The sequence below is a fragment of the Pleurodeles waltl genome, chromosome 6, assembly GCF_031143425.1.
Source record: "Pleurodeles waltl isolate 20211129_DDA chromosome 6, aPleWal1.hap1.20221129, whole genome shotgun sequence".
Classification (NCBI taxonomy): domain Eukaryota; kingdom Metazoa; phylum Chordata; class Amphibia; order Caudata; family Salamandridae; genus Pleurodeles; species Pleurodeles waltl.
In genome coordinates, this window is record NC_090445.1 from 21,804,304 (window position 1) to 21,828,431 (window position 24,128).

Sequence of the window (24,128 nt, forward strand, 5' to 3'; positions counted from 1 at the left end):
GAAACCGGCACATTCTGCACTGTTTTCCCAAAAGGTGTCCATAAGTGATGGGAGAGGACATTTTGTTAGAAATGGGGTTTCTATTTGGCAGTGGTTTACACCCTGTCCACGTAGGAACCCTCACTCCAGTCAGGATAATGGAGTCACGATGCTGAGATAGCCCCTGCTCACCCCCTTGGGAGCTTGGCTCAAGCAGTTATGCTTATCTTTGTATACTGACACACAGTAACACAGTGAAAACACTACAAAAAAGCCAACATAGATCTGAGTAAAACAAGACCAAAACAACAAAAGTCCAACATACACAAGTAAAGATACAATTTTTAAAAGATTAAGGGTCTCATTACGACCCTGGCAGCCGGCGGTAAGCTGGCGGTAACACCGCCAACAGGCTGGCGGTGTTCCGCCAGCTATAATGACCGAGGCGCAATAGCTGCAGCTATACCGCTTGCCCCTCTACTATACTGCCAGGCTTTCGCCTGGCGGTCATAATCCCCAGGGCAGCCTGGCCACGGCGGTAAACACCGCCATGGAAAGGCAGGTGGTAAGGGGGACTTGGGGTGCCCCTGGGGGACCCTGCACTGCCCATTCACTTGGCATGGGCAGTGCAGGGGCCCCCAGGCATAGCCCCATCACGTATTTCACTGCCCAAATTTCGGGCAGTAAAAAGCACAACAGGTTCTACTGCACCCGCTGCACATCAGCATTGCCGCCGGCTCTATTACGAGCCGGCAGCAATGTTGATGTGACTTTTCTGCTGGGCCAGCGGACGGTAACACTGTTATGCTGGCCCAGCAGAAAAGTCGAAATAGGGAGCCAGAAATACCACCAGCACTGGTGGTATTCTGGTGCCCGCTGAGGGCCTAAATGCATAATAGCACTTTTAAACACAATAACTCTAACTGGGGTTATCAAAATGCCTTGAGGAAGTCGCTTCCAACAGTCTGGTGCCACCCGCGAGGGAGCGCGACTGGCCACGGAGTCGTGTGGACCCCGGTTACAATACCTTGGGAAACGAAGATGTTGCACGGAGTCGGGGAGGTGAGACTCCGATGGAACCGGTGTGGCGTCGGTTCCTTACAGCCACTGGGGAGGTGAAGAGTCGGTTCCTTACTGCTAGGTAGGGGAGGTGCAGCACTGGCTACTTACGGTTGCAGAGGAGGTGATGCGGTGTTGGTGGCAAGGAGTCAGTTCCTTACGACAAGGCATGGTCGATGAACCTAGCAGGTTAAAATGCAAGGTGTCGACTTCAAGTTGTCGCGATCACAACACGGGGCCACAGGTGCTGCGGCGGAGTTGGGTGTCACGGACCTCGGTGACACAGTGCTCTGGATTCACACTGTGCTGGGACTTTGGAGGTGCTGTGGCGGCGTCGGGCCTGCTGTGTTGGTTGCAGTGATTGCACTCAGTGGGGACCATGCTCCGGTGCAGGCAGCGACAAAAAGTCGGACAGCGGTACCAGTTCCGAAGTCGCTCTGGAGTCGATGAGCTTGGATTCTTCTTGCTGGCACCAGAACTCACTCCAAAGGGCGCAGGAACTGGATTTGGCACCAATTGGCAAGTCAGGACTCCCAGCAAGAGAGCCCAGGTGCTAGCAGATGAAGTCTTTGATGTCCCTGAGACTTCTAAGAGGAGGCGAGCTCAGTCCAAGCCCTTGGAGGACCTTGGAAAGCAGGATGTAGAAAGCAAAGTCCAGTCCTTTCACTCACAGGTCAGAAGCAGCAACCAGCAGGCCAGCACAGCAAAGCAAAAGGCAGAGTGGCAGTGCCTCCTACAGCATCCAGCTCATCTTCCTGGCACAATGTCCTCAGTCCAGAAGAATTCTAAAGTTGTGGGCTCAGGGGTCCAATACTTATACTCATTTCTGCTTTTGAAGAAGACAAACTTCAAAGGAAAGTCTTTGTAGTGCATAAGACCCTGCCTTTGGCCTCAGGCACACTCTAGGGGGTTGGAGAATGCTCTGTGTAAGGACAGGCACAGCCCACCAGTCTAGGCCAAAAAGACCGATCAGGATATGCAGGGCACACCTCAGCTCCCTTTGTGTGACTGCCTAGAGTGAATTCACAAACAGCCCAACTGTCATCCTGACCTGGACGTGTATTCCAGCAGACAAGCAGAAGCACAGAATGGTTCAACAAGAAAATGCTCACTTTCTGAAAGTGGCATTTTCAAACTTACAATCTTACAATCTAAATACTATCTTCACCAAAAGATGTATTTTAAATTGTGAGCTCAGAAACCCCAAACTCCACATCTCTATCTGCTCCCAATGGGAAATTACACTTAAAAGATATTTCAAGGCAATCTCTATATTGCCCGATTGGAGAGATAGGCCTTGCAATAGTGAAACCACATTTAGCAGTATTTAATCAGGACATGTAAAACACACCAGTACATGTCCTACCTTTTAAAACGTTTGGGGGTAAACCTGCAAAAAGGGTCATTTTCAACAACATTCCTTGTATCTTTACCTGAAACACAAGTGCCCTGATATCCCGGGGCTTATTTACAAGCCCCTTGCACCACTGGTGCATCACTTTTTTTGATGTTCCAGCGGCACAGAGTGCAGACACATATCTGCGAGGCCACGCAAAGCAACTGCGCGTGGCTTTTCATGGCCTCGTATATATGGTGTAAGGCAATGTAGCGCAAGTCACTGCGTTGCCTTACTCTGCCTCAGGGGGGCGTTCCATCGGCCTTGCGATGGGTGTTCCCACGCAACAAACATGAGTTTTGATGCATTGCCAGAATTACAAGGATGTGTAAAACTAGGAATGCGCCAAAAAGATACGCCTCACAAGGCGTAACAAGGAGAAATATCACTCCTCTGGTGTTGGGACCATTAGTTTTTACTCTTCTGAAAACAAATTCCCAAAGAGGGAGTTTGTTTTTAGAAAATTAAAATCTGTTATAAGTTTGATGTAAGGGTCCATCACCTATGACAGAAGCACGCCAAACTTTTAAATGGCTTTTTTTTAAAACACCGTGATTGCAGCTCATAGAGTTTTAATAAAATTACTTGATTTTTTTTTAAATAAGAACAATATTTCTGTGCATAACAGAAACTTTGCAAAAGTTTATCAATGCAACAGAGCTTGGAGTACGAAGAGCGGGTAAGGCGGAAACACGCCAGCTTTGCGATTCTCATCACGTTCTCCCGTTTAAGAGGGTCTTTTAATTACAATTTTCAAAGCAGACAGGCAGGGAAATTATTAATTAAAATTAATCTTTTGAAGAGGGCTACAGAATCATCTAAAATGGCATAAAAATATCCCTTTTTTCCCACTTCATTATTAAGCCTCTTGATTTTAGCCATTTGAGGCTCTAACACAGTAAAAGGCCCCGGAGGAAAACTCTTTAGTATTCATGAAACATGTGTTGCAGCAGACACATCTCTGGTGAAAACAACACTGGCTTATACAAGTTGGAGTATTCTAAAACTTAATTAAACAAGCATTGGCAACGCAAGTGTACCTGGCATTGGGAAACGTGACACATTTTATCCTTCGCAACCTTATCAAATAGAAATTAAAAGTTTTAAAGGACAAAAGTAAAAATGCTGCTGGATAAATCTAGTGGGCGTAAATATGCAAACGGTAATAAGTACAAAAGTGAGGTCCTTTTTTACGCAGTGGTACACGTGATGAGGACACGTGGCATCGCCCACAGTGAACCACAGCCAATGGGTGGAGGCGGCAAATGAGACAGACACTTCACCAGACCAATCGATGAAGAGAACTGGCCAGAAGCACCTCTACATATGAATGTGTATATTTGTAGTGTGATTAAAAAATAAAATAAAAAAACAAAAAAAACAAGAGGCTGTCGGAAAAGCTAAGGCTACACCGTTTTTCCCCGAATCCACAACATTTTTGCGCATTTGTGAAAATTTAGATTACAGAGGACAACAGTAAGGTTTTTTTAGAGAGATTATTTCAAATAGTTTACTTTTTTAACATTTCCCTTTGTATTTCCAGATTTATTTTGTGCTTTGAAAAACAACGGCGTCACATTTCCACATTTATTTAACTCTTGGACATGCACCGTACACGAAGCCTGTCATGTTTTAGCAAATTAAGCAGCCTCATATAGCTTTATGCTACACATATATGTAAACATAAGCCTGTATTTAAGGACATCTGATACGGTTTCGTAACTCCCCATCTCGCCGCCTGCCCAGCTTTTGCCTGGAATTAGTGGAAAACTGCATGGATTTTTTTTTTCTCAAATTTTCAGTATTTTTCTGCTTTTACAAATAAATATAGACAGGAAATAAATTGTGTACTGTCTTTATATATCTGTAAAAATCAGCAAAAATTGAAAAATAGGAGCCTTAATTCCAAACTGTGGCAGGAAAATACGTTCAGCGTTTTTGGCACAGAAACTCCATCAATTTTGCAAATTTGCCATTCTTAACTGGGTCAGAAGGGTGGATGCAGTTTCTAACAGGATGAGAAAGGTGGATGCCATTCCTAGTTTGATCAGAAGGGTGGTGCCACTCGGCACTGGATTACAATGGGTACAAGAGTTGTGCCATTCTTACGCTGTTAAAAAGGGCGGAGGCCATTACTACGTGGATCAGAAGGGTGGGTGCCATTCTTAGCTGGGTCGGAATGTTGGATGTAGTTCCTAACTGAATGAGAAAGGTGGATGCCATTCCTAACTTGATCAGAAGGGTGGATGCCATTCCTAACTGGGTCAGAACGGTGGATGTAGTTCCTAACTGAATGAGAAAGGTGGATGCCATTCCTAACTTGATCAGAAGGGTGGATGCCATTCTTAGCTGGGCTGGAAGGGTGGATGCCATTCTTAAGTGGGTCACCTGGGGGATGCCAATCCTAACTGGATCAGCTGGGTGGATTCCATTCTTTACTAGGTCAGAAGGATGGATACCATCCCTAACTGGGTCAGAAGTGTGGATGCCATTCTTAACTGGATCAGAAGGGGGATGTCAGTCTGACCTGTATCAATAGGGTGGATGGCAGCCTGAACTAGACCAGAAGGGTGGATGCCATTCCTAACTGGGTAAGAAGGGTGGATGCCATTCTTAACTATACTAGAAGTATGGATTCCATTCTTAACTAGACTAGAATGGTGGACGCCATTCTAAACTGAGTCAGAAGGGTGGATGCCATTCCTAACTGGGTCAGAAGGGTGGATGTCATTGTTAACTGGATTAAAAGGGTGGATGCTATCCCTAAATGGGTCAGAAGGGTGGATGTCATTTTTAACTGGGTCAGAAGAGTGTATGACATTCTAAACTGGATCAGATGGGAGGTACCTTTCTAAACTGGATCAGAAGGGTGGATGCCATTCCTGAGGGTGGACGCTATTAGTAAGAGGATGAAAAGGGTGGTCGTCATTCTTAACTGATTCCGAAGGGTCGGCGAGGTCCTTCTAATCTTTAATGCTCCCAGTATGGGTAGTATTGGGGAGGGGTCTGGCTAAGGAAAGACACTGGTCTCCAGGGCCCTGTCCGAAGAATCAGGCACTCCAGCGGGGCTGTTCCGATCTGCTCCATCAGTCCATTATGCGGGTACCTTTCCCACAAGGCCCTTGGGGGGTCCTCCATGCAGTAAGAGAGCCCCTTGGAGGGTCCTCTGTGCAGTAAGGGAGCCCCTTGGAGGGTCCTCTATGCATTAAGGGAGCTCCTTGGAGGGTCCTCTCTGGAGTCCTTCGCCGCCATGCAGTAAGGGAACCCCTTGGAGGGTCCTCTCTGGAGCCCTTCGCCTCCATGCAGTAAGGGAACCCCTTGGAGGGTCCTCTCTGGAGCCCTTCGCTTCCTTGCAGTGAGGGAACCCCTTGGAGGGTCCTCTCTGGAGCCCTTCGCCTCCATGCAGTGAGGGAACCCCTTGGAGGGTCCTCTCTGGAGCCCTTCGCCTCCATGCAGTAAGGGAACCCCTTGGAGGGTCCTCTCTGGAACCTTTCGCTTCCTTGCAGTGAGGGAACCCCTTGGAGGGTCCTCTATGGAGCCCTTCGCTTCCTTGCAGTAAGGGAACCCCTTGGAGGGTCCTCTCTGGAGCCCTTCGCTTCCTTGCAGTAAGAGAGCCCCTTGGAGGGTCCTCTGTGCAGTAAGGGAGCCCCTTGGAGGGTCCTCTATGCATTAAGGGAGCTCCTTGGAGGGTCCTCTCTGGAGTCCTTCGCCTCCATGCAGTAAGGGACCCCCTTAGAGGGTCCTCTCTGGAGCCCTTCGCCTCCATGCAGTAAGGGAACCCCTTGGAGGGTCCTCTCCAGAGTCCTTTGTCTCCATGCAGTAAGGGAACCCCTTGGAGGGTCCTCTCCGGAGCCCTTCGCCTCCATGCAGTAAGGGAACCCTTTGGAGGGTCCTCTCTGGAGCCCTTCGCTTCCTTGCAGTGAGGGAACCCCTTGGAGGGTCCTCTCTGGAGCCCTTCGCTTCCTTGCAGTAAGAGAGCCCCTTGGAGGGTCCTCTGTGCAGTAAGGGAGCCCCTTGGAGGGTCCTCTATGCATTAAGGGAGCTCCTTGGAGGGTCCTCTCTGGAGTCCTTCGCCTCCATGCAGTAATGTAACCCTTTGGAGGGTCCTCTCTGGAGCCCTTCGCTTCCTTGCAGTAAGGGAACCCCTTGGAGGGTCTTCTCTGGAGCCTTTCGCCTCCATGCAGTAAGGGAACCCCTTGGAGGGTCCTCTATGGAGCCCTTCGCTTCCTTGCAGTAAGGGAACCCCTTGGAGGGTCCTCTCTGGAGCCCTTCGCCTCCATGCAGTAAGGGAACCCCTTGGAGGGTCCTCTCTGGAGCCCTTCGCTTCCTTGCAGTGAGGGAACCCCTTGGAGGGTCCTCTCTGGAGCCCTTCGCCTCCATGCAGTAAGGGAACCCCTTGGAGGGTCCTCTCTGGAGCCCTTCGCTTCCTTGCAGTGAGGGAACCCCTTGGAGGGTCCTCTCTGGAGCCCTTCGCCTCCATGCAGTGAGGGAACCCCTTGGAGGGTCCTCTCTGGAGCCCTTCGCTTCCTTGCAGTGAGGGAACCCCTTGGAGGGTCCTCTCTGGAGCCCTTCGCTTCCTTGCAGTGAGGGAACCCCTTGGAGGGTCCTCTCTGGAGCCCTTCGCCTCCATGCAGTGAGGGAACCCCTTGGAGGGTCCTCTCTGGAGCCCTTCGCTTCCCTTGGAGGGTCCTCTCTGGAGCCCTTCGCCTCCATGCAGTGAGGGAACCCCTTGGAGGGTCCTCTATGGAGCCCTTCGCTTCCTTGCAGTAAGGGAACCCCTTGGAGGGTGCTCTCTGGAGCCCTTCGCTTCCTTGCAGTAAGGGAACCCCTTGGAGGGTCCTCTATGCAGTAAGGGAGCACCTTGGAGGGCCCTCTCTGGAGTCCTTCGTCTCCATGCAGTAAGGGAGCCCCTTGAGGGTCCTCTATGCATTCAGGGAGCTCCTTGGAGGGTCCTCTCTGGAGTCCTTCGCCTCCTTGCAGTAAGGGAACCCCTTGAAGGGTCCTCTCTGGAGTCCTTCGCCTCCATGCAGTAAGGGAGGCGGACACTGAGTGGCCGGAGGAGCACCTGTGCTTGGATACAGAGGAGTGTGAGGCAGAGGACACGGCAGGCGTAATATGGATGGTCGGAGGCGTAAAAACAACGCAGTGGGCTCAGTAAGCAAAGAGGTCCAGCCTTTACGCAGCGGCCTCTGTACATATATTCTATGATACTACTCTCTGAATTGTATAGGGTGAGTGAAAAGATAAAATCTAAAAAATAACTGTTTTTATCAATAATCTCCAAACCACACTGAAGATTCGGTTATTTGACTTCCCTTCGAGTGAGTGCTCGGCATGTTTCCTTTGTCTCAAGCAGGATGTGTGGCTCACTCCCTCCAGCTGGAAGCGTGCTTACATTTTTGCTTAGTAGGGTATATATTTAAAGTATTGATCTGAATGTTTCCTTCCATATAGTAGGCTGTATGTTTACATCTCGTGTACTGAGCTCTGCGTCTGTTGCAGAGGGGTGTGTGCTTAAATATCCCAGCACCAGGCTGTATGTTTATCTTCACACACTGAGGGGTGTGTGCTTAAATATCCATGCACCAGCCTGTATGTTTATCTTCACACACAGAGGCCTGTGTGCTTAAATATCCATGCACCAGCCTGTATGTTTATCTTCACACACAGAGGCCTGTGTGCTTAAATATCCATGAACCAGGCTGTATGTTTATCTTCACGCACACAGGGCTGTGTGCTTAAATATCCCAGCACCAGGCTGTATTTTTATCTCCACACACACAGTGGGGTGTGTGCTTAAATATCCATGCACCAGCCTGTATGTTTATCTTCACACACACAGTGGGGTGTGTGCTTAAATATCCATGAACCAGGCTGTATGTTTATCTTCACACACTGAGGGGTGTGTGCTTAAATATCCATGCACCAGCCTGTATGTTTATCTTCACACACAGAGGCCTGTGTGCTTAAATATCCATGCACCAGCCTGTATGTTTATCTTCACACACAGAGGCCTGTGTGCTTAAATATCCATGAACCAGGCTGTATGTTTATCTTCACACACTGAGGGGTGTGTGCTTAAATATCCATGCACCAGCCTGTATGTTTATCTTCACACACTGAGGGGTGTGTGCTTAAATATCCCAGCACCAGGCTGTATGTTTATCTCCACACACACAGTGGGGTGTGTGCTTAAATATCCATGCACCAGCCTGTATGTTTATCTTCACACACTGAGGGGTGTGTGCTTAAATATCCATGCACCAGCCTGTATGTTTATCTTCACACACAGAGGCCTGTGTGCTTAAATATCCATGCACCAGCCTGTATGTTTATCTTCACACACAGAGGCCTGTGTGCTTAAATATCCATGAACCAGGCTGTATGTTTATCTTCACACACTGAGGGGTGTGTGCTTAAATATCCATGCACCAGCCTGTATGTTTATCTTCACACACAGAGGCCTGTGTGCTTAAATATCCATGCACCAGCCTGTATGTTTATCTTCACACACAGAGGCCTGTGTGCTTAAATATCCATGAACCAGGCTGTATGTTTATCTTCACACACTGAGGGGTGTGTGCTTAAATATCCATGCACCAGCCTGTATGTTTATCTTCACACACTGAGGGGTGTGTGCTTAAATATCCCAGCACCAGGCTGTATGTTTATCTTCACACACAGAGGCCTGTGTGCTTAAATATCCATGAACCAGGCTGTATGTTTATCGTCACGCACACAGGGCTGTGTGCTTAAATATCCATGCACCAGGCTGTATGTTTATCTCCACACACACAGAGGGCTGGGTGCTTAAATATCCATGCATCAGGCTGTATATTTATCTTCACACACACACACAGTGGGCTGTGTGCTTAATTATCCATGCACCAGCCTGTATGTTTATCTTCACACACAGAGGGATGTGTGCTTAAATATCCATGAACCAGGCTGTATGTTTATCTTCACACACACAGGGCTGTGTGCTTAAATATCCATGCACCAGGCCGTATGTTTATCTTCACACACACACAGGGCTGTGAGCTTAAATATTCATGCACCAGGCTGTATGTTTATCATCACACCCAGAGGGCTGTGTGCTTAAATATCCATGTACCAGGCTGTATGTTTATCTTCACACACACAGTGGGGTGTGTGCTTAAATATCCATGCACCAGGCTGTATGTTTATCTTCACACACTGAGGGGTGTGTGCTTAAATATCCACGCACCAGGCTGTATGTTTATCTTCACACACACAGAGGGCTGCGTGCTTAAATATCCATGCATCAGGCTGTATGTTTATCTTCACACACAGTGGGGTGTGTGCTTAAATATCCACGCATCAGGCTGTATGTTTAACTGCACACACCGAGGGGTGTGTGCTTAAATATCCATGTACCAGGCTGTAAGTTTATCTTCACACACAGAGGGCAGTGTGCTTAAATATCCATGCACCAGGCTGTATGTTTATCTTCACACACAAAGAGGGCTGTGTGCTTAAATATCCATGCATCAGGCTGAATGTTTATCATCACACACAGTGGGGTGTGTGCTTGAATATCAATGCACCAGGCTGTATGTTTATCATCACACACAGTGGGGTGTGTGCTTAAATATCCATGCATCAGATGTATGTTTATCTTCACACACACAGGGGTGTGTGCTTAAATATCCATGCATCAGACTGTATGTTTATCATCACACACTGAGGGGTGTGTGCTTAAATATCCATGCACCAGGCTGTATGTTTATCCTCACACTCACAGAGGGCTGTGTGCTTAAATATCCACGCACCAGGCTGCATGTTTCTCTTTACACACACAGGGCTGTGTGCTTAAATAGCCATGCACCAGGCTGTAGGTTTATTTTCACACACACAGGGCTGTGTGCTTAAATATCCATGCATCAGATGTATGTCTATCTTCACAGACAGAGGGCTGTGTGCTTAAATATCCCTGCACCAGGCTGTATGTTTATCTTCACACACACAGGGCTGTGTGCTTAAAGATCCATGCATCAGTCTGTATGTTTATCTTCACAAACACAGGGCTGTGTGCTTAAATATCCATGCACCAGGCTGTATGTTTATCTTCACACACACACAGGGCTGTGTGCTTAAATATCCATGCATCAGTCTGTATGTTTATCTTCACACGCACAGGGCTGTGTGCTTAAATATCCATGCATCAGATGTATGTCTATCTTCACAGACAGAGGGCTGTGTGCTTAAATATCCATGCACCAGGCTGTATGTTTATCTTCACACACACAGAGGGCTGTGTGCTTAAATATCCATGCACCAGGCTGTATGTTTATCTTCACAAACACAGGGCTGTGTGCTTAAATATCCACGCACCAGGCTGCATGTTTCTCTTTACACACACAGGGCTGTGTGCTTAAATATCCATGCATCAGGCTGTATGTTTATCATGACACACAGTGGGGTGTGTGCTTAAATATCTATGCACCAGGCTGTATGTTTATCTTCACACACGGATGGGTGTGTGCTTAAATAGCCATGCACCAGGCTGTAGGTTTATTTTCCCACACACAGGGCTGTGTGCTTAAATATCCATGCATCAGATGTATGTCTATCTTCACAGACAGAGGGCTGTGTGCTTAAATATCCCTGCACCAGGCTGAATGTTTATCTTCACACACACAGGGCTGTGTGCTTAAAGATCCATGCATCAGTCTGTATGTTTATCTTCACAAACACAGGGCTGTGTGCTTAAATATCCATGCACCAGGCTGTATGTTTATCTTCACACACACACAGGGCTGTGTGCTTAAATATCCATGCATCAGTCTGTATGTTTATCTTCACACACACAGGGCTGTGTGCCTAAATATCCATGCACCAGGCTGTATGTTTATCTTCACACACACAGGCCTGTGCCCTTAAATATCCATGCACCAGGCTGTATGTTTATCTTCACACACACAGAGGGCTGTGTGCTTAAATATCCATGCACCAGGCTGTATGTTTATCTTCACACACACAGGGGTGTGTGCTTAAATATCCATGCATCAGGCTGTATGTTTATCTTAACACACAGAGGGGTGTGTGCTTTAACATCCATGCATCAGACTGTATGTTTATCATCACACACTGAGGGGTGTGTGCTTAAATATCCATGCACCAGGCTGTATGTTTATCTTCACAAACGGTGGGCTGTGTGCTTAAATATCCATGCACCAGGCTGTATGTTTATCTTCACACACGATGGGCTGTGTGCTTAAATATCCATGCACCAGACTGCATGTTTATCTTCACACACAGGGGTGTGTGCTTAAATATCCATGCACAAGGCTGTATGTTTATCTTCACACACACAGGCCTGTGCGCTTAAATATCCATGCACCAGTCTGTATGTTTATCTTCACACACAGTTGGCTGTGTCTTTAGTGGGTTGCATGTTTATATTATCATGTAATGAGCTGTAGGTTTACGTTTCCCTGCAGTGGGTTTAATGTCTGCTAGTTCCTGTACTTGGCTGCATGTTTAAATGTTTCTGTAGCGAGCTGTATGTTTACATTTCACTGCAGTGGGCTGCATGTTTCCTATCACCTGTAGTGGGCTGCATGTTTACATTCTCCTTTAATGAGCTGTATGTTTACATTTCCCTGTAGCATGTTGCATGTTTGCTATTTCCTGTAGTGGGTTCTATGTTCACGTTCTCCTGTAATGACATTTTTGTTTACTTTTCACTGTAGTGTGTTGCATGTTTTTTATTTTCTGTAGTGGGGTGCATGTTTATGTAGTCCTGTAATGAGCTGTATGTTTACATTTCTCTGTAGTGGGTTGCAAGTTTGCTGTTTCCTGTACTGGGCTGCATGTTTACTTTCTCCTGTAAAGATTTGTATGTTTACTTTTTCCTGTAGTAGGCTGCATGTTAGCATTCTTCTGTAATGAGCTGTATGTTTACATTTCCCTGCAGTGGGTTGCCTGTTTCTTATTTCCTGAAGTGGGTTGCATGTTTACATTCTCCTGTAAGGAGCTGTATGTTTTCATTTCCCTGCAGCTGGCTGCATGTTTGTTATTTCCTGTGGAGGGCGGCACATTTAAGTTCTCCTGTAATGAGCTGTATGTTTACATTTTACTGCAGTGGACTGCATATTTGCTATTTCCTGTAGTGGGCTGCATGTTTACATTCTCCTGTAAAGAGCTGTGTGTTTAAATTTCTCTGCACGTGGATGCATGTTTATTTCCTGTAGTACGCTGCATGTTAACGTTCTGCTGTAATAAGCTGTATGTTTACATTTCCCTGCAGTGAGCTGCATGTTTATTATTTCCTGTAGTACGCTGCATGTTTACGCTCTGCTGTAATGAGCTGTATGTTTACATTTCACTGCAGTAGGCTGAATGTTTGTTATTTCCTGTAGTGCGCTGCATGTTTATTTTCTTCTATAACGAGCTGTATGTTTACATTTCCCTGCAGTGGGCTGATTGTTTATTATTTCCTGTGGAGGGCTGAATGTTAACATTCTCCTGTAATAAGGTGGGTGCAGAGGGTTGCATGTTTGCTATTTCATGCAGTGGGCTGCATGTCTACATTCTACTGTAATGAGCTGTGTGTTTACATTTCCCTGCAGTGGGTTGCCTGTTTATTATTTCCTGTAGTGGGTTTCATGTTTACGTTCTCCTGTAACGAGCGGTACATTTACATTTCCCTGCCGCGGGCTGCATGTTTCTTATTTCCTGGGAGGGCTGCATTTTTAGATTCTCCTGTTTTGAGATGTTTGTTTACATATCACTGCAGTGAGCTGTATATTTAAGTTCTCCTGTAATGAGCTGTATGTTTACATTTTACTGCAGTAGGCTGCATGTTTGTTATTTCCTGTAGTGCGCTGCATGTTTACGCTCTGCTGTAATGAGCTGTATATTTACATTTCACTCCGGTGGGCTGCATGTTTGTTATTTCCTGTAGTGCGCTGCATGTTTACGTTCTCCTGTAACGAGTTGTATGTTTACATTTCCCTGCAGTGGGCTGCTTGTTTGTTATTCCCTGTGGAGGGCTGCATGTCTACATTCTACTGTAATGAGATGTATGTTTACATTTCCCTGCAGTGGGTTGCCTGTTTATTATTTCCTGTAGCGGGTTTCATGTTTACGTTATCCTGTAACGAGCTGTACTTTTACATTTCCCTGCAGCTGGCTGCATGCTTGTTATTTCCTGGGGAGGGCTGCATTTTTAGGTTCTCCTGTAATGAACTGTATGTTTACATATCACTGCAGTGAGCTATATGTTTAAGTTCTCCTGTAATGAGCTGTATGTTTACATTTCACTGCAGTGGGCTGCATGTTTGCTTGAAGTGGCTGCATGTTTACGTTCTCCTGTAATGAGCTGTATGTTTAGATTTACCTGCAGTGAGTTGCATGTGTGTTACTTCCTGTAGCGGGCTGCATGTTTACCTTTGCCCACAGGGATTTTGTGTTTTAAATGCATCTAAAGTTTGATTGACGGCCAGGTTTATCAGCTCTTGTTCAAGGTGCATTCTGGGTCAGGAATCCTATTTTCCTACAGTAATTGACAGGAACACAGTGTTGCACGTAGAATTTTAAATCCCTTTTGAAATGTACCTCGGCTAAAACTTAAATGAATCATAGTTCAGTGGATTCTGAGACACACATCCATGTACGTTGGGCCCTCAGGGCCTGGCTGTGGTGTCATTACCTAGTCTGGCCACCTCCAGAGTCCAGCAGGTCACCACATTGGGGGGACCTGGCTCACCCACTTTATTGCATTGTACCTTGATTGTTTGCTGTTGGCCAGTAGAGTCCATCAGGGTGGTTGAGCAGGATCTCAATCCTGCCTAACCACTTGGGTAATGCCCCCCCTCACCACCACCATGTTCATACGGCCCCATTAGCTGTGCAGAGTTGTCTTTATTTAGGTCTGGTTTGACACTAGGCTGTGAATGGACCTTTTGTGAAACCAGTGTTCAAGTCTGTAGGCCAGTTTATTTCACTGGGAAAGGTTATGTTTGATGCCAGAGGTCTGGTCTGTTTAACACAGCACAGCAGTAGGTCTGACTTACTCCTGAAAAGCATACGATAGGCATCAATATATGGATTGCTATTACACTGTGTTAAAGCCTGTAGACAAGTATTTTGTTGCATGAACTCTCGCGGATTGCAGTGGTAAGCAAGGTTTTTTTTTGTTGGCCACCTGCACAAACAAAACCCGGGGAAAAAGTCTTGTCCGGTGACAGTTCTTACTAAGCCCTTTTAGGAGGGGTTGTCTATTTTTTGCCAGCAGTAACTTTGTACATATTTTAGTGACGAGCTAAGGAGCAAGGCCACAGGTCTGACTGGTTCTTTGCTTTGGGTCTGATCAGCTAATATGAAAAGTTCTGACAAAGGCAATAGTCATGTCTTAGTCCTTGTAAAAAGCATATGTTAAAGCCAATATACAGTCCCAGGAGACAATAGATTGTGAAAGGAAAGGAGATGACGTGGTCTCATTAGACACCTCGCCCACCCCCCCACACTCCAGGTGCTGCCCCCTCTCACCTGTGACTTCTGCTGTTGCACATCCTCGAGCTGAGAGGGGCCCGCCATGGTCTTCCATCGGTCGTTCACCATCTCCAGGAGCAGCTGAAGGGGGCAGACAACGCGCAGAGTCAGCCCCCGTGTGTCTCTCCCACGTGTGTCTCACAAGCTGTCTCTGCTGGTGGTGACTGTGCGCTCAACCAACCCCTGACATGCCTGTCCCGCGGCCCCACATCACGGCTCACAGCGCTTCAGCCATTCTTGGCGCCTTGGCTCTCAGGGCCTCAGCCATTCTTGGCGCTTTGGCACCCAGCACTTCAGCCATTCTTGGCCCCTTGGCTCTCAGGGCCTCAGCCATTCTTGGCGCTTTGGCACCCAGCACTTCAGCCATTCTTGGCCCCTTGACTCTCAGGGCCTCAACCATTCTTGGCACTTTGGCACCCAACGCTTCAGCCATTCTTGGCGCTTTGGCACCCAGCACTTCAGCCATTCTTGGCCCCTTGGCTCTCAGGGCCTCAGCCATTCTTGGCGCTTTGGCACCCAGCACTTCAGCCATTCTTGGCCCCTTGACTCTCAGGGCCTCAACCATTCTTGGCACTTTGGCACCCAACGCTTCAGCCATTCTTGGCGCTTTGGCACCCAGCACTTCAGCCATTCTTGGCCCCTTGGCTCTCAGGGCCTCCGCATTCTTGGCACTTTGGCACCCAACGCTTCAGCCATTCTTGGCGCCTTGGCTCTCAGCGCTTTGCATTCGGGGACTTTACTTTTCTGTGTTATTGAGAGAGCTTTAAATAAATGCCTCAGGACAGAACCATGGGCGCCAGTGGTAGCAGAAGTGACATCACGCGCCCTTTGACCTTTACCTTGAGTCACACACGCACACACATCCACACGCTCTCTCCCACATAAAAATACCCTCACCCGCAAGGCAAGCATGCACACAATATACATATAAAAACATTTTTACTTACCTTAGGTGCCAGATAGGGTCATATTCCAGCTAAACGTACCCCATTGTTTTATTACACAAATAGTGATTATTATTTTTCACTATTTGGGTAATAAAAAATAAAACAGAAAACCAGGAAAATTGAGATCCTACTGAGATCCATATGTACGAGCTGCCCCTGTGTTCTAGGCACTCATTACATCACATCTGAGGCCAGGGGTCACAAAGGCACTGCCAAGGGTCACAAGGGGCAAGCCAGGGGTCGCAGCTCCGACCCCTGTCGACCCTAAAATGACGCCAATGGACAGAACACGCGGTTGCTAAGGACTGCCTGAAGGTGTCACGCATGATTTAGCGTGATTTCCCAGCCATCCCAAGACATACACTCTGTAATATATGCGTTCAGTCCTGAGTCTGTACTTGACAAAGCAGCACATTCTTGGCATGGCAGCCAAGACAAACTGGTGCAAAGACCAAGATCACAAGGGCGCGTGAGAGGAGAGCCGGGATTGATGACACCGTGACACAGAGCTCCTGAGCAAGGTAATCACCACAGACTGCACCGTTACTGGGAACACAGGTGAATGAGTAAGTGCCCCAGGCTCTTCAGTAGGGGACTGAACTCCCATCTGCCAGAAGTTCAGCATATACTCAGTCCTTCGGCCTGGTGAATGGGCAGTGCCACCCTTCTGATCTGGGGGTTGGAGAGGGGAGGTTGCAAAGTCCAGCACTGAGGGTCCCAACGTTTCTCAGGGCCACCTGGACCCCTGGTTGTTTATACTCAGATTATGTGGTACCCAGGGGCTCTAGAATACTGGAGGGCAGCAGGTAGCTGAGGGGTGTGACCCTAGATCCTTCACTTCCGCTTCCCCCAGTGACCTTCCTTCACTTCCTATTCACCCCCAGGGACAGAGGTCAAGCTGCCCTCACACAGTGCAATGTGGCGGCCTCCCTTAAACACAGTCATAAAGATGGCTTTGCACCCTAACACCAGACAGAGAGGGGTAGAAAGGAATGAGTGCACAATGACACCTGACAGAGAGAGGAGGAAGGAATATGTGCACACTAACACCTGACAGAGAGGGGAAAGGAGTGGATGCACTCTGACCCTGACAGCGAGGGGTAGGAAGGAATAGATGCACACTGACACCTGACAGAGAGGGGTAAGAATGGATGCACAGTGACCCTGACAGAGAGAGGAGGAAGGAACGGATGCACACTGACACCTGGCAAAGAGGGAGAGGAAGGAATGGATGCACACTGACACCTGGCAAAGAGGGAGAGGAAGGAATGGATGCACACTGACACCTGACAGAGGGTAGGAAGGAATGGATGCACACTGACACCTGACAGAGAGGGGGAAGGAATGGATGCACACTGACACCTGACAGAGAGGGGGAAGGAATGGATGCACACTGACACCTGACAAACAGGGGTAGGAAGGAATGGATGCACACTGACACCTGACAGAGAGGAGGAAGGAATGGATGCACACTGACACCTGACAGAGAGGGGAGGAAGGAATGGATGCACACTGACACCTGACAGAGGGTAGGAAGGAATGGATGCACACTGACACCTGACAGAGAGGGGGGAGGAATGGATGCACACTGACACCTGACAAACAGGGGTAGGAAGGAATGGATGCACACTGGCACCTGACAGAGAGGGAGGAAGGAATGGATGCACACTGACACCTGACAGAGAGGAGGATGGAATGGGTGCACACTGACACCTGACAGGGAGGGGAGGAAGGAATGGATGCACACTGACACCTGACAGAGAGGGGTAGGAAGGAATGGGTGCACTGACAGAGAGGGGAGGAATGAATGGATGCACACTGACACCTGACAGAGAGGAGGAAGGAATGGATGCACACTGACACCTGACAGAGAGGAGGAAGGAGTGGATGCACACTGACACCTGACAGAGAGGGGAGGAAGGAATGGATGCACACTGACACCTGACAGAGAGGGGTAGGAAGGAATGGGTGCACACTGACACCTGACAGAGAGGGGAGGAATGAATGGATGCACACTGACACCTGACAGAGGGGAGGAAGGAATGGATGCACACTAACACCTGGCAGAGAGGGGAAAGGAGTGGATGCACACTGACCCTGACAGCGAGGGGTAGGAAGGAATAGATGCACACTGACACCTGACAGAGAGGCGTAGGAAGGAATGGATGCGCAGTGACCCTGACAGAGAGAGGAGGAAGGAATGGATACACACTGACACCTGACAGAGAGGGGGAAGGAATGGATGCACACTGACACCTGAGAGAGAGGGGAGGAAGGAATGGATGCACACTGACACCTGACAGAGAGAGGAGGAAGGAATGGATGCACACTGACACCTGACAGAGAGGGACAGGAAGGAATGGATGCACACTGACACCTGACAGAGAGAGGAGGAAGGAATGGATGCACACTGACACCTGACAGAGAGAGGAGGAAGGAATATGTGCACACTAACACCTGACAGAGAGGGGAAAGGAGTGGATGCACTCTGACCCTGACAGCGAGGGGTAGGAAGGAATAGATGCACACTGACACCTGACAGAGAGGGGTAAGAATGGATGCACAGTGACCCTGACAGAGAGAGGAGGAAGGAACGGAAGCACACTGACACCTGGCAAAGAGGGAGAGGAAGGAATGGATGCACACTGACACCTGGCAAAGAGGGAGAGGAAGGAATGGATGCACACTGACACCTGACAGAGGGTAGGAAGGAATGGATGCACACTGACACCTGACAGAGAGGGGGAAGGAATGGATGCACACTGACACCTGACAGAGAGGGGGAAGGAATGGATGCACACTGACACCTGACAAACAGGGGTAGGAAGGAATGGATGCACACTGACACCTGACAGAGAGGAGGAAGAAATGGATGCACACTGACACCTGACAGAGAGGGGAGGAAGGAATGGATGCACACTGACACCTGACAGAGGGTAGGAAGGAATGGATGCACACTGACACCTGAAAGAGAGGGGGAAGGAATGGATGCACACTGACACCTGACAAACAGGGGTAGGAAGGAATGGATGCACACTGACACCTGACAGAGAGGGAGGAAGGAATGGATGCACACTGACACCTGACAGAGAGGAGGATGGAATGGGTGCACACTGACACCTGACAGGGAGGGGAGGAAGGAATGGATGCACACTGACACCTGACAGAGAGGGGTAGGAAGGAATGGGTGCACACTGACAGAGAGGGGAGGAATGAATGGATGCACACTGACACCTCACAGAGAGGAGGAAGGAATTGATGCACACTGACACCTGACAGAGAGGAGGAAGGAGTGGATGCACACTGACACCTGACAGAGAGGGGAAGAAGGAATGGATGCACACTGACACCTGACAGAGAGGGGTAGGAAGGAATGGGTGCACACTGACACCTGACAGAGAGGGGAGGAATGAATGGATGCACACTGACACCTGACAGAGGGGAGGAAGGAATGGATGCACACTAACACCTGACAGAGAGGGGAAAGGAGTGGATGCACACTGACCCTGACAGCGAGGGGTAGGAAGGAATAGATGCACACTGACACCTGACAGAGAGGCGTAGGAAGGAATGGATGCACAGTGACCCTGACAGAGAGAGGAGGAAGGAACGGATGCACACTGACACCTGGCAAAGAGGGAGAGGATGGAATGGATGCACACTGACACCTGGCAAAGAGGGAGAGGAAGGAATGGATGCACACTGACACCTGACAGAGGGTAGGAAGGAATGGATGCACACTGACACCTGACAGAGAGGGGGAAGGAATGGATGCACACTGACACCTGACAGAGAGGGGGAAGGAATGGATGCACACTGACACCTGACAAACAGGGGTAGGAAGGAATGGATGCACACTGACACCTGACAGAGAGGAGGAAGGAATGGATGCACACTGACACCTGACAGAGAGGGGAGGAAGGAATGGATGCACACTGACACCTGACAGAGGGTAGGAAGGAATGGATGCACACTGACACCTGACAGAGAGGGGGAAGGAATGGATGCACACTGACACCTGACAAACAGGGGTAGGAAGGAATGGATGCACACTGACACCTGACAGAGAGGGAGGAAGGAATGGATGCACACTGACACCTGACAGAGAGGAGAATGGAATGGGTGCACACTGACACCTGACAGGGAGGGGAGGAAGGAATGGATGCACACTGACACCTGACAGAGAGGGGTAGGAAGGAATGGGTGCACTGACAGAGAGGGGAGGAATGAATGGATGCACACTGACACCTGACAGAGAGGAGGAAGGAATGGATGCACACTGACACCTGACAGAGAGGAGGAAGGAGTGGATGCACACTGACACCTGACAGAGAGGGGAGGAAGGAATGGATGCACACTGACACCTGACAGAGAGGGGTAGGAAGGAATGGGTGCACACTGACACCTGACAGAGAGGGGAGGAATGAATGGATGCACACTGACACCTGACAGAGGAGAGGAAGGAATGGATGCACACTAACACCTGGCAGAGAGGGGAAAGGAGTGGATGCACACTGACCCTGACAGCGAGGGGTAGGAAGGAATAGATGCACACTGACACCTGACAGAGAGGCGTAGGAAGGAATGGATGCGCAGTGACCCTGACAGAGAGAGGAGGAAGGAATGGATACACACTGACACCTGACAGAGAGGGGGAAGGAATGGATGCACACTGACACCTGAGAGAGAGGGGAGGAAGGAATGGATGCACACTGACACCTGACAGAGAGAGGAGGAAGGAATGGATGCACACTGACACCTGACAGAGAGGGACAGGAAGGAATGGATGCACACTGACACCTGACAGAGAGAGGAGGAAGGAATGGATGCACACTGACACCTGACAGAGAGAGGAGGAAGGAATATGTGCACACTAACACCTGACAGAGAGGGGAAAGGAGTGGATGCACTCTGACCCTGACAGCGAGGGGTAGGAAGGAATAGATGCACACTGACACCTGACAGAGAGGGGTAAGAATGGATGCACAGTGACCCTGACAGAGAGAGGAGGAAGGAACGGAAGCACACTGACACCTGGCAAAGAGGGAGAGGAAGGAATGGATGCACACTGACACCTGACAGAGAGAGGAGGAAGGAATGGATGCACACTGACACCTGACAGAGAGAGGAGGAAGGAATGGATGCACACTGACACCTGACAGAGAGGGACAAGAAGGAATGGATGCACACTGACACCTGACAGAGAGAGGAGGAAGGAATGGATGCACACTGACACCTGACAGAGAGAGGAGGAAGGAATGGATGCACACTGACACCTGACAGAGAGGGACAAGAAGGAATGGATGCACACTGACACCTGACAGAGAGAGGAGGAAGGAATGGATGCACACTGACACCTGACAGAGAGGGGAGGAAGGAATGGATGCACACTGACACCTGACAGAGGGTAGGAAGGAATGGGTGCACACTGACACCTGACAGAGAGGGAGAGGAAGGAATGGATGCACACTGACACCTGGCAAAGAGGGAGAGGAAGGAATGGATGCACACTGACACCTGACAGAGGGTAGGAAGGAATGGATGCACACTGACACCTGACGGAGAGGGGGAAGGAATGGATGCACACTGACACCTGACAGAGAGGGGGAAGGAATGGATGCACACTGACACCTGACAAACAGGGGTAGGAAGGAATGGATGCACACTGACACCTGACAGAGAGGAGGAAGGAATGGATGCACACTGACACCTGACAGAGAGGGGAGGAAGGAATGGATGCACACTGACACCTGACAGAGGGTAGGAAGGAATGGATGCACACTGACACCTGACAAACAGGGGTAGGAAGGAATGGATGCACACTGACACCTGACAGAGAGGGAGGAAGGAATGGATGCACACTGACACCTGACAGAGAGGATGATGGAATGGGTGCACACTGACACCTGACAGGGAGGGGAGGAAGGAATGGATGCACACTGACACCTGACAGAGAGGGGTAGGAAGGAATGGGTGCACACTGACAGAGAGGGGAGGAATGAATGGATGCACACTGACACCTGACAGAGAGGAGGAAGGAATTGATGCACACTGACACCTGACAGAGAGGAGGAAGGAGTGGATGCACACTGACACCTGACAGAGAGGGGAAGAAGGAATGGATGCACACTGACACCTGACAGAGAGGGGTAGGAAGGAATGGGTGCACACTGACATCTGACAGAGAGTGGAGGAATGAATGGATGCACACTGACACCTGACAGAGGGGAGGAAGGAATGGATGCACACTAACACCTGACAGAGAGGGGAAAGGAGTGGATGCACACTGACCCTGACAGCGAGGGGTAGGAAGGAATAGATGCACACTGACACCTGACAGAGAGGCGTAGGAAGGAATGGATGCACAGTGACCCTGACAGAGAGAGGAGGAAGGAATGGATACACACTGACACCTGACAGAGAGGGGGAAGGAATGGATGCACACTGACACCTGGGAGAGAGGGGAGGAAGGAATGGATGCACACTGACACCTGACAGAGAGAGGAGGAAGGAATGGATGCACACTGACACCTGACAGAGAGGGACAAGAAGGAATGGATGCACACTGACACCTGACAGAGAGAGGAGGAAGGAATGGATGCACACTGACACCTGACAGAGAGAGGAGGAAGGAATGGATGCACACTGACACCTGACAGAGAGGGTCAAGAAGGAATGGATGCACACTGACACCTGACAGAGAGAGGAGGAAGGAATGGATGCACACTGACACCTGACAGAGAGGGGAGGAAGGAATGGATGCACACTGACACCTGACAGAGGGTAGGAAGGAATGGGTGCACACTGACACCTGACAGAGAGGGAGAGGAAGGAATGGATGCACACTGACACCTGACCGAGAGGAGGAAGGAATGGATGCACACTGACACCTGACAGAGAGGGGGAAGGAATGGATGCACACTGAAACCTGACAGAGAGGAGGAAGGAATGGATGCACACTGACACCTGAGAGAGAGGAGGAAGGAATGGATGCACACTGACACCTGACAGAGAGGGGGAAGGAATGGATGCACACTGAAACCTGACAGAGAGGAGGAAGGAATGGATGCACACTGACACCTGACAGAGAGGGGGAAGGAATGGATGCACACTGAAACCTGACAGAGAGGAGGAAGGAATGGATGCACACTGACACCTGACAGAGAGGAGGAAGGAATGGATGCACACTGACACCTGACGGAGAGGGGGGAGGAATGGATGGACACTGACACCTGAGAGAGAGGGGAGGAAGGAATGGATGCACTCTGGCACCTGAGAGAGAGGGGAGGAATGGATGCACACTGACACCTGACAGAGAGGAGGAGGGGATGGATGCACACTGACACCTGACAGAGAGAGGAGGAAGGAATGGATGCACACTGACACCTGAGAGAGAGAGGTGGGAAGGAATGGATGCACACTGGCACCTGACAGAGAGGGGGAAGGAATGGATGCACACTGACACCAGACAGAGAGGAGGAAGGAATGGATGCACACTGACACCTGACAGAGAGGAGGAAGGAAAGGATGCACACTGACACCTGACAGAGAGGAGGAAGGAGTGAATGCACACTGACACCTGAGAGGGAGGGGAGGAAGGAATGGATGCACTCTGGCACCTGAGAGAGAGGGGAGGAATGGATGCACACTGACACCTGACAGAGAGGAGGAGGGTATGGATGCACACTGACACCTGACAGAGAGGGTAGGAAGGAATGGGTGCACACTGACACCTGAGAGAGAGGGGTGGGAAGGAATGGATGCACACTAACACCTGACAGAGAGGGGTAGGGAGGAATGGATGCACACTAACATGTGACAGGGAGGGGTAGGAAGGAATGGATGCACACTGACACCTGACAGAGAGGGGGAAGGAATGGATGCACACTGACACCTGACAGAGAGGGGAGGAAGGAATGGATGCACACTGACACCTGACAGAGAGGAGGAAGGAATGGATGCACACTGACACCTGACTGAGAGGAGGAGGAAGTAATGAATGCACACTGACACCTGACAGAGAGGGGGGAGGAAGTAATGGATGCACACTGACACCTGACAGAGAGGGGTAGGAAGGGATTGATGCACATTGACACCTGACAGAGAGGGGAGGAAGGAATGGATGCACACTGACACCAGACAGAGAGGGAGGAAGGAATGGATGCACACTGACACCTGACAGAGAGGAGGAAGGAATTGATGCACACTGACACCTGACAGAGAGGGGA

At 49.4% G+C, this 24,128-nt stretch overlaps 1 protein-coding gene across 1 annotated transcript in view; it reads right to left on the reverse strand.

Annotated features, from left to right (window-relative positions):
- FIBCD1 (fibrinogen C domain containing 1) overlaps nucleotides 1-24,128 on the reverse strand; it is a 498,989-nt gene that overhangs the window by 457,646 nt on the left and 17,215 nt on the right. Inside the window, exon 2 of the mRNA XM_069237071.1 lies at nucleotides 14,951-15,034. Within this exon, the coding sequence (XP_069093172.1) occupies nucleotides 14,951-15,022 (72 nt within the window). The 5' untranslated portion in view covers nucleotides 15,023-15,034. The remainder of the gene's footprint in view (nucleotides 1-14,950; nucleotides 15,035-24,128) is intronic.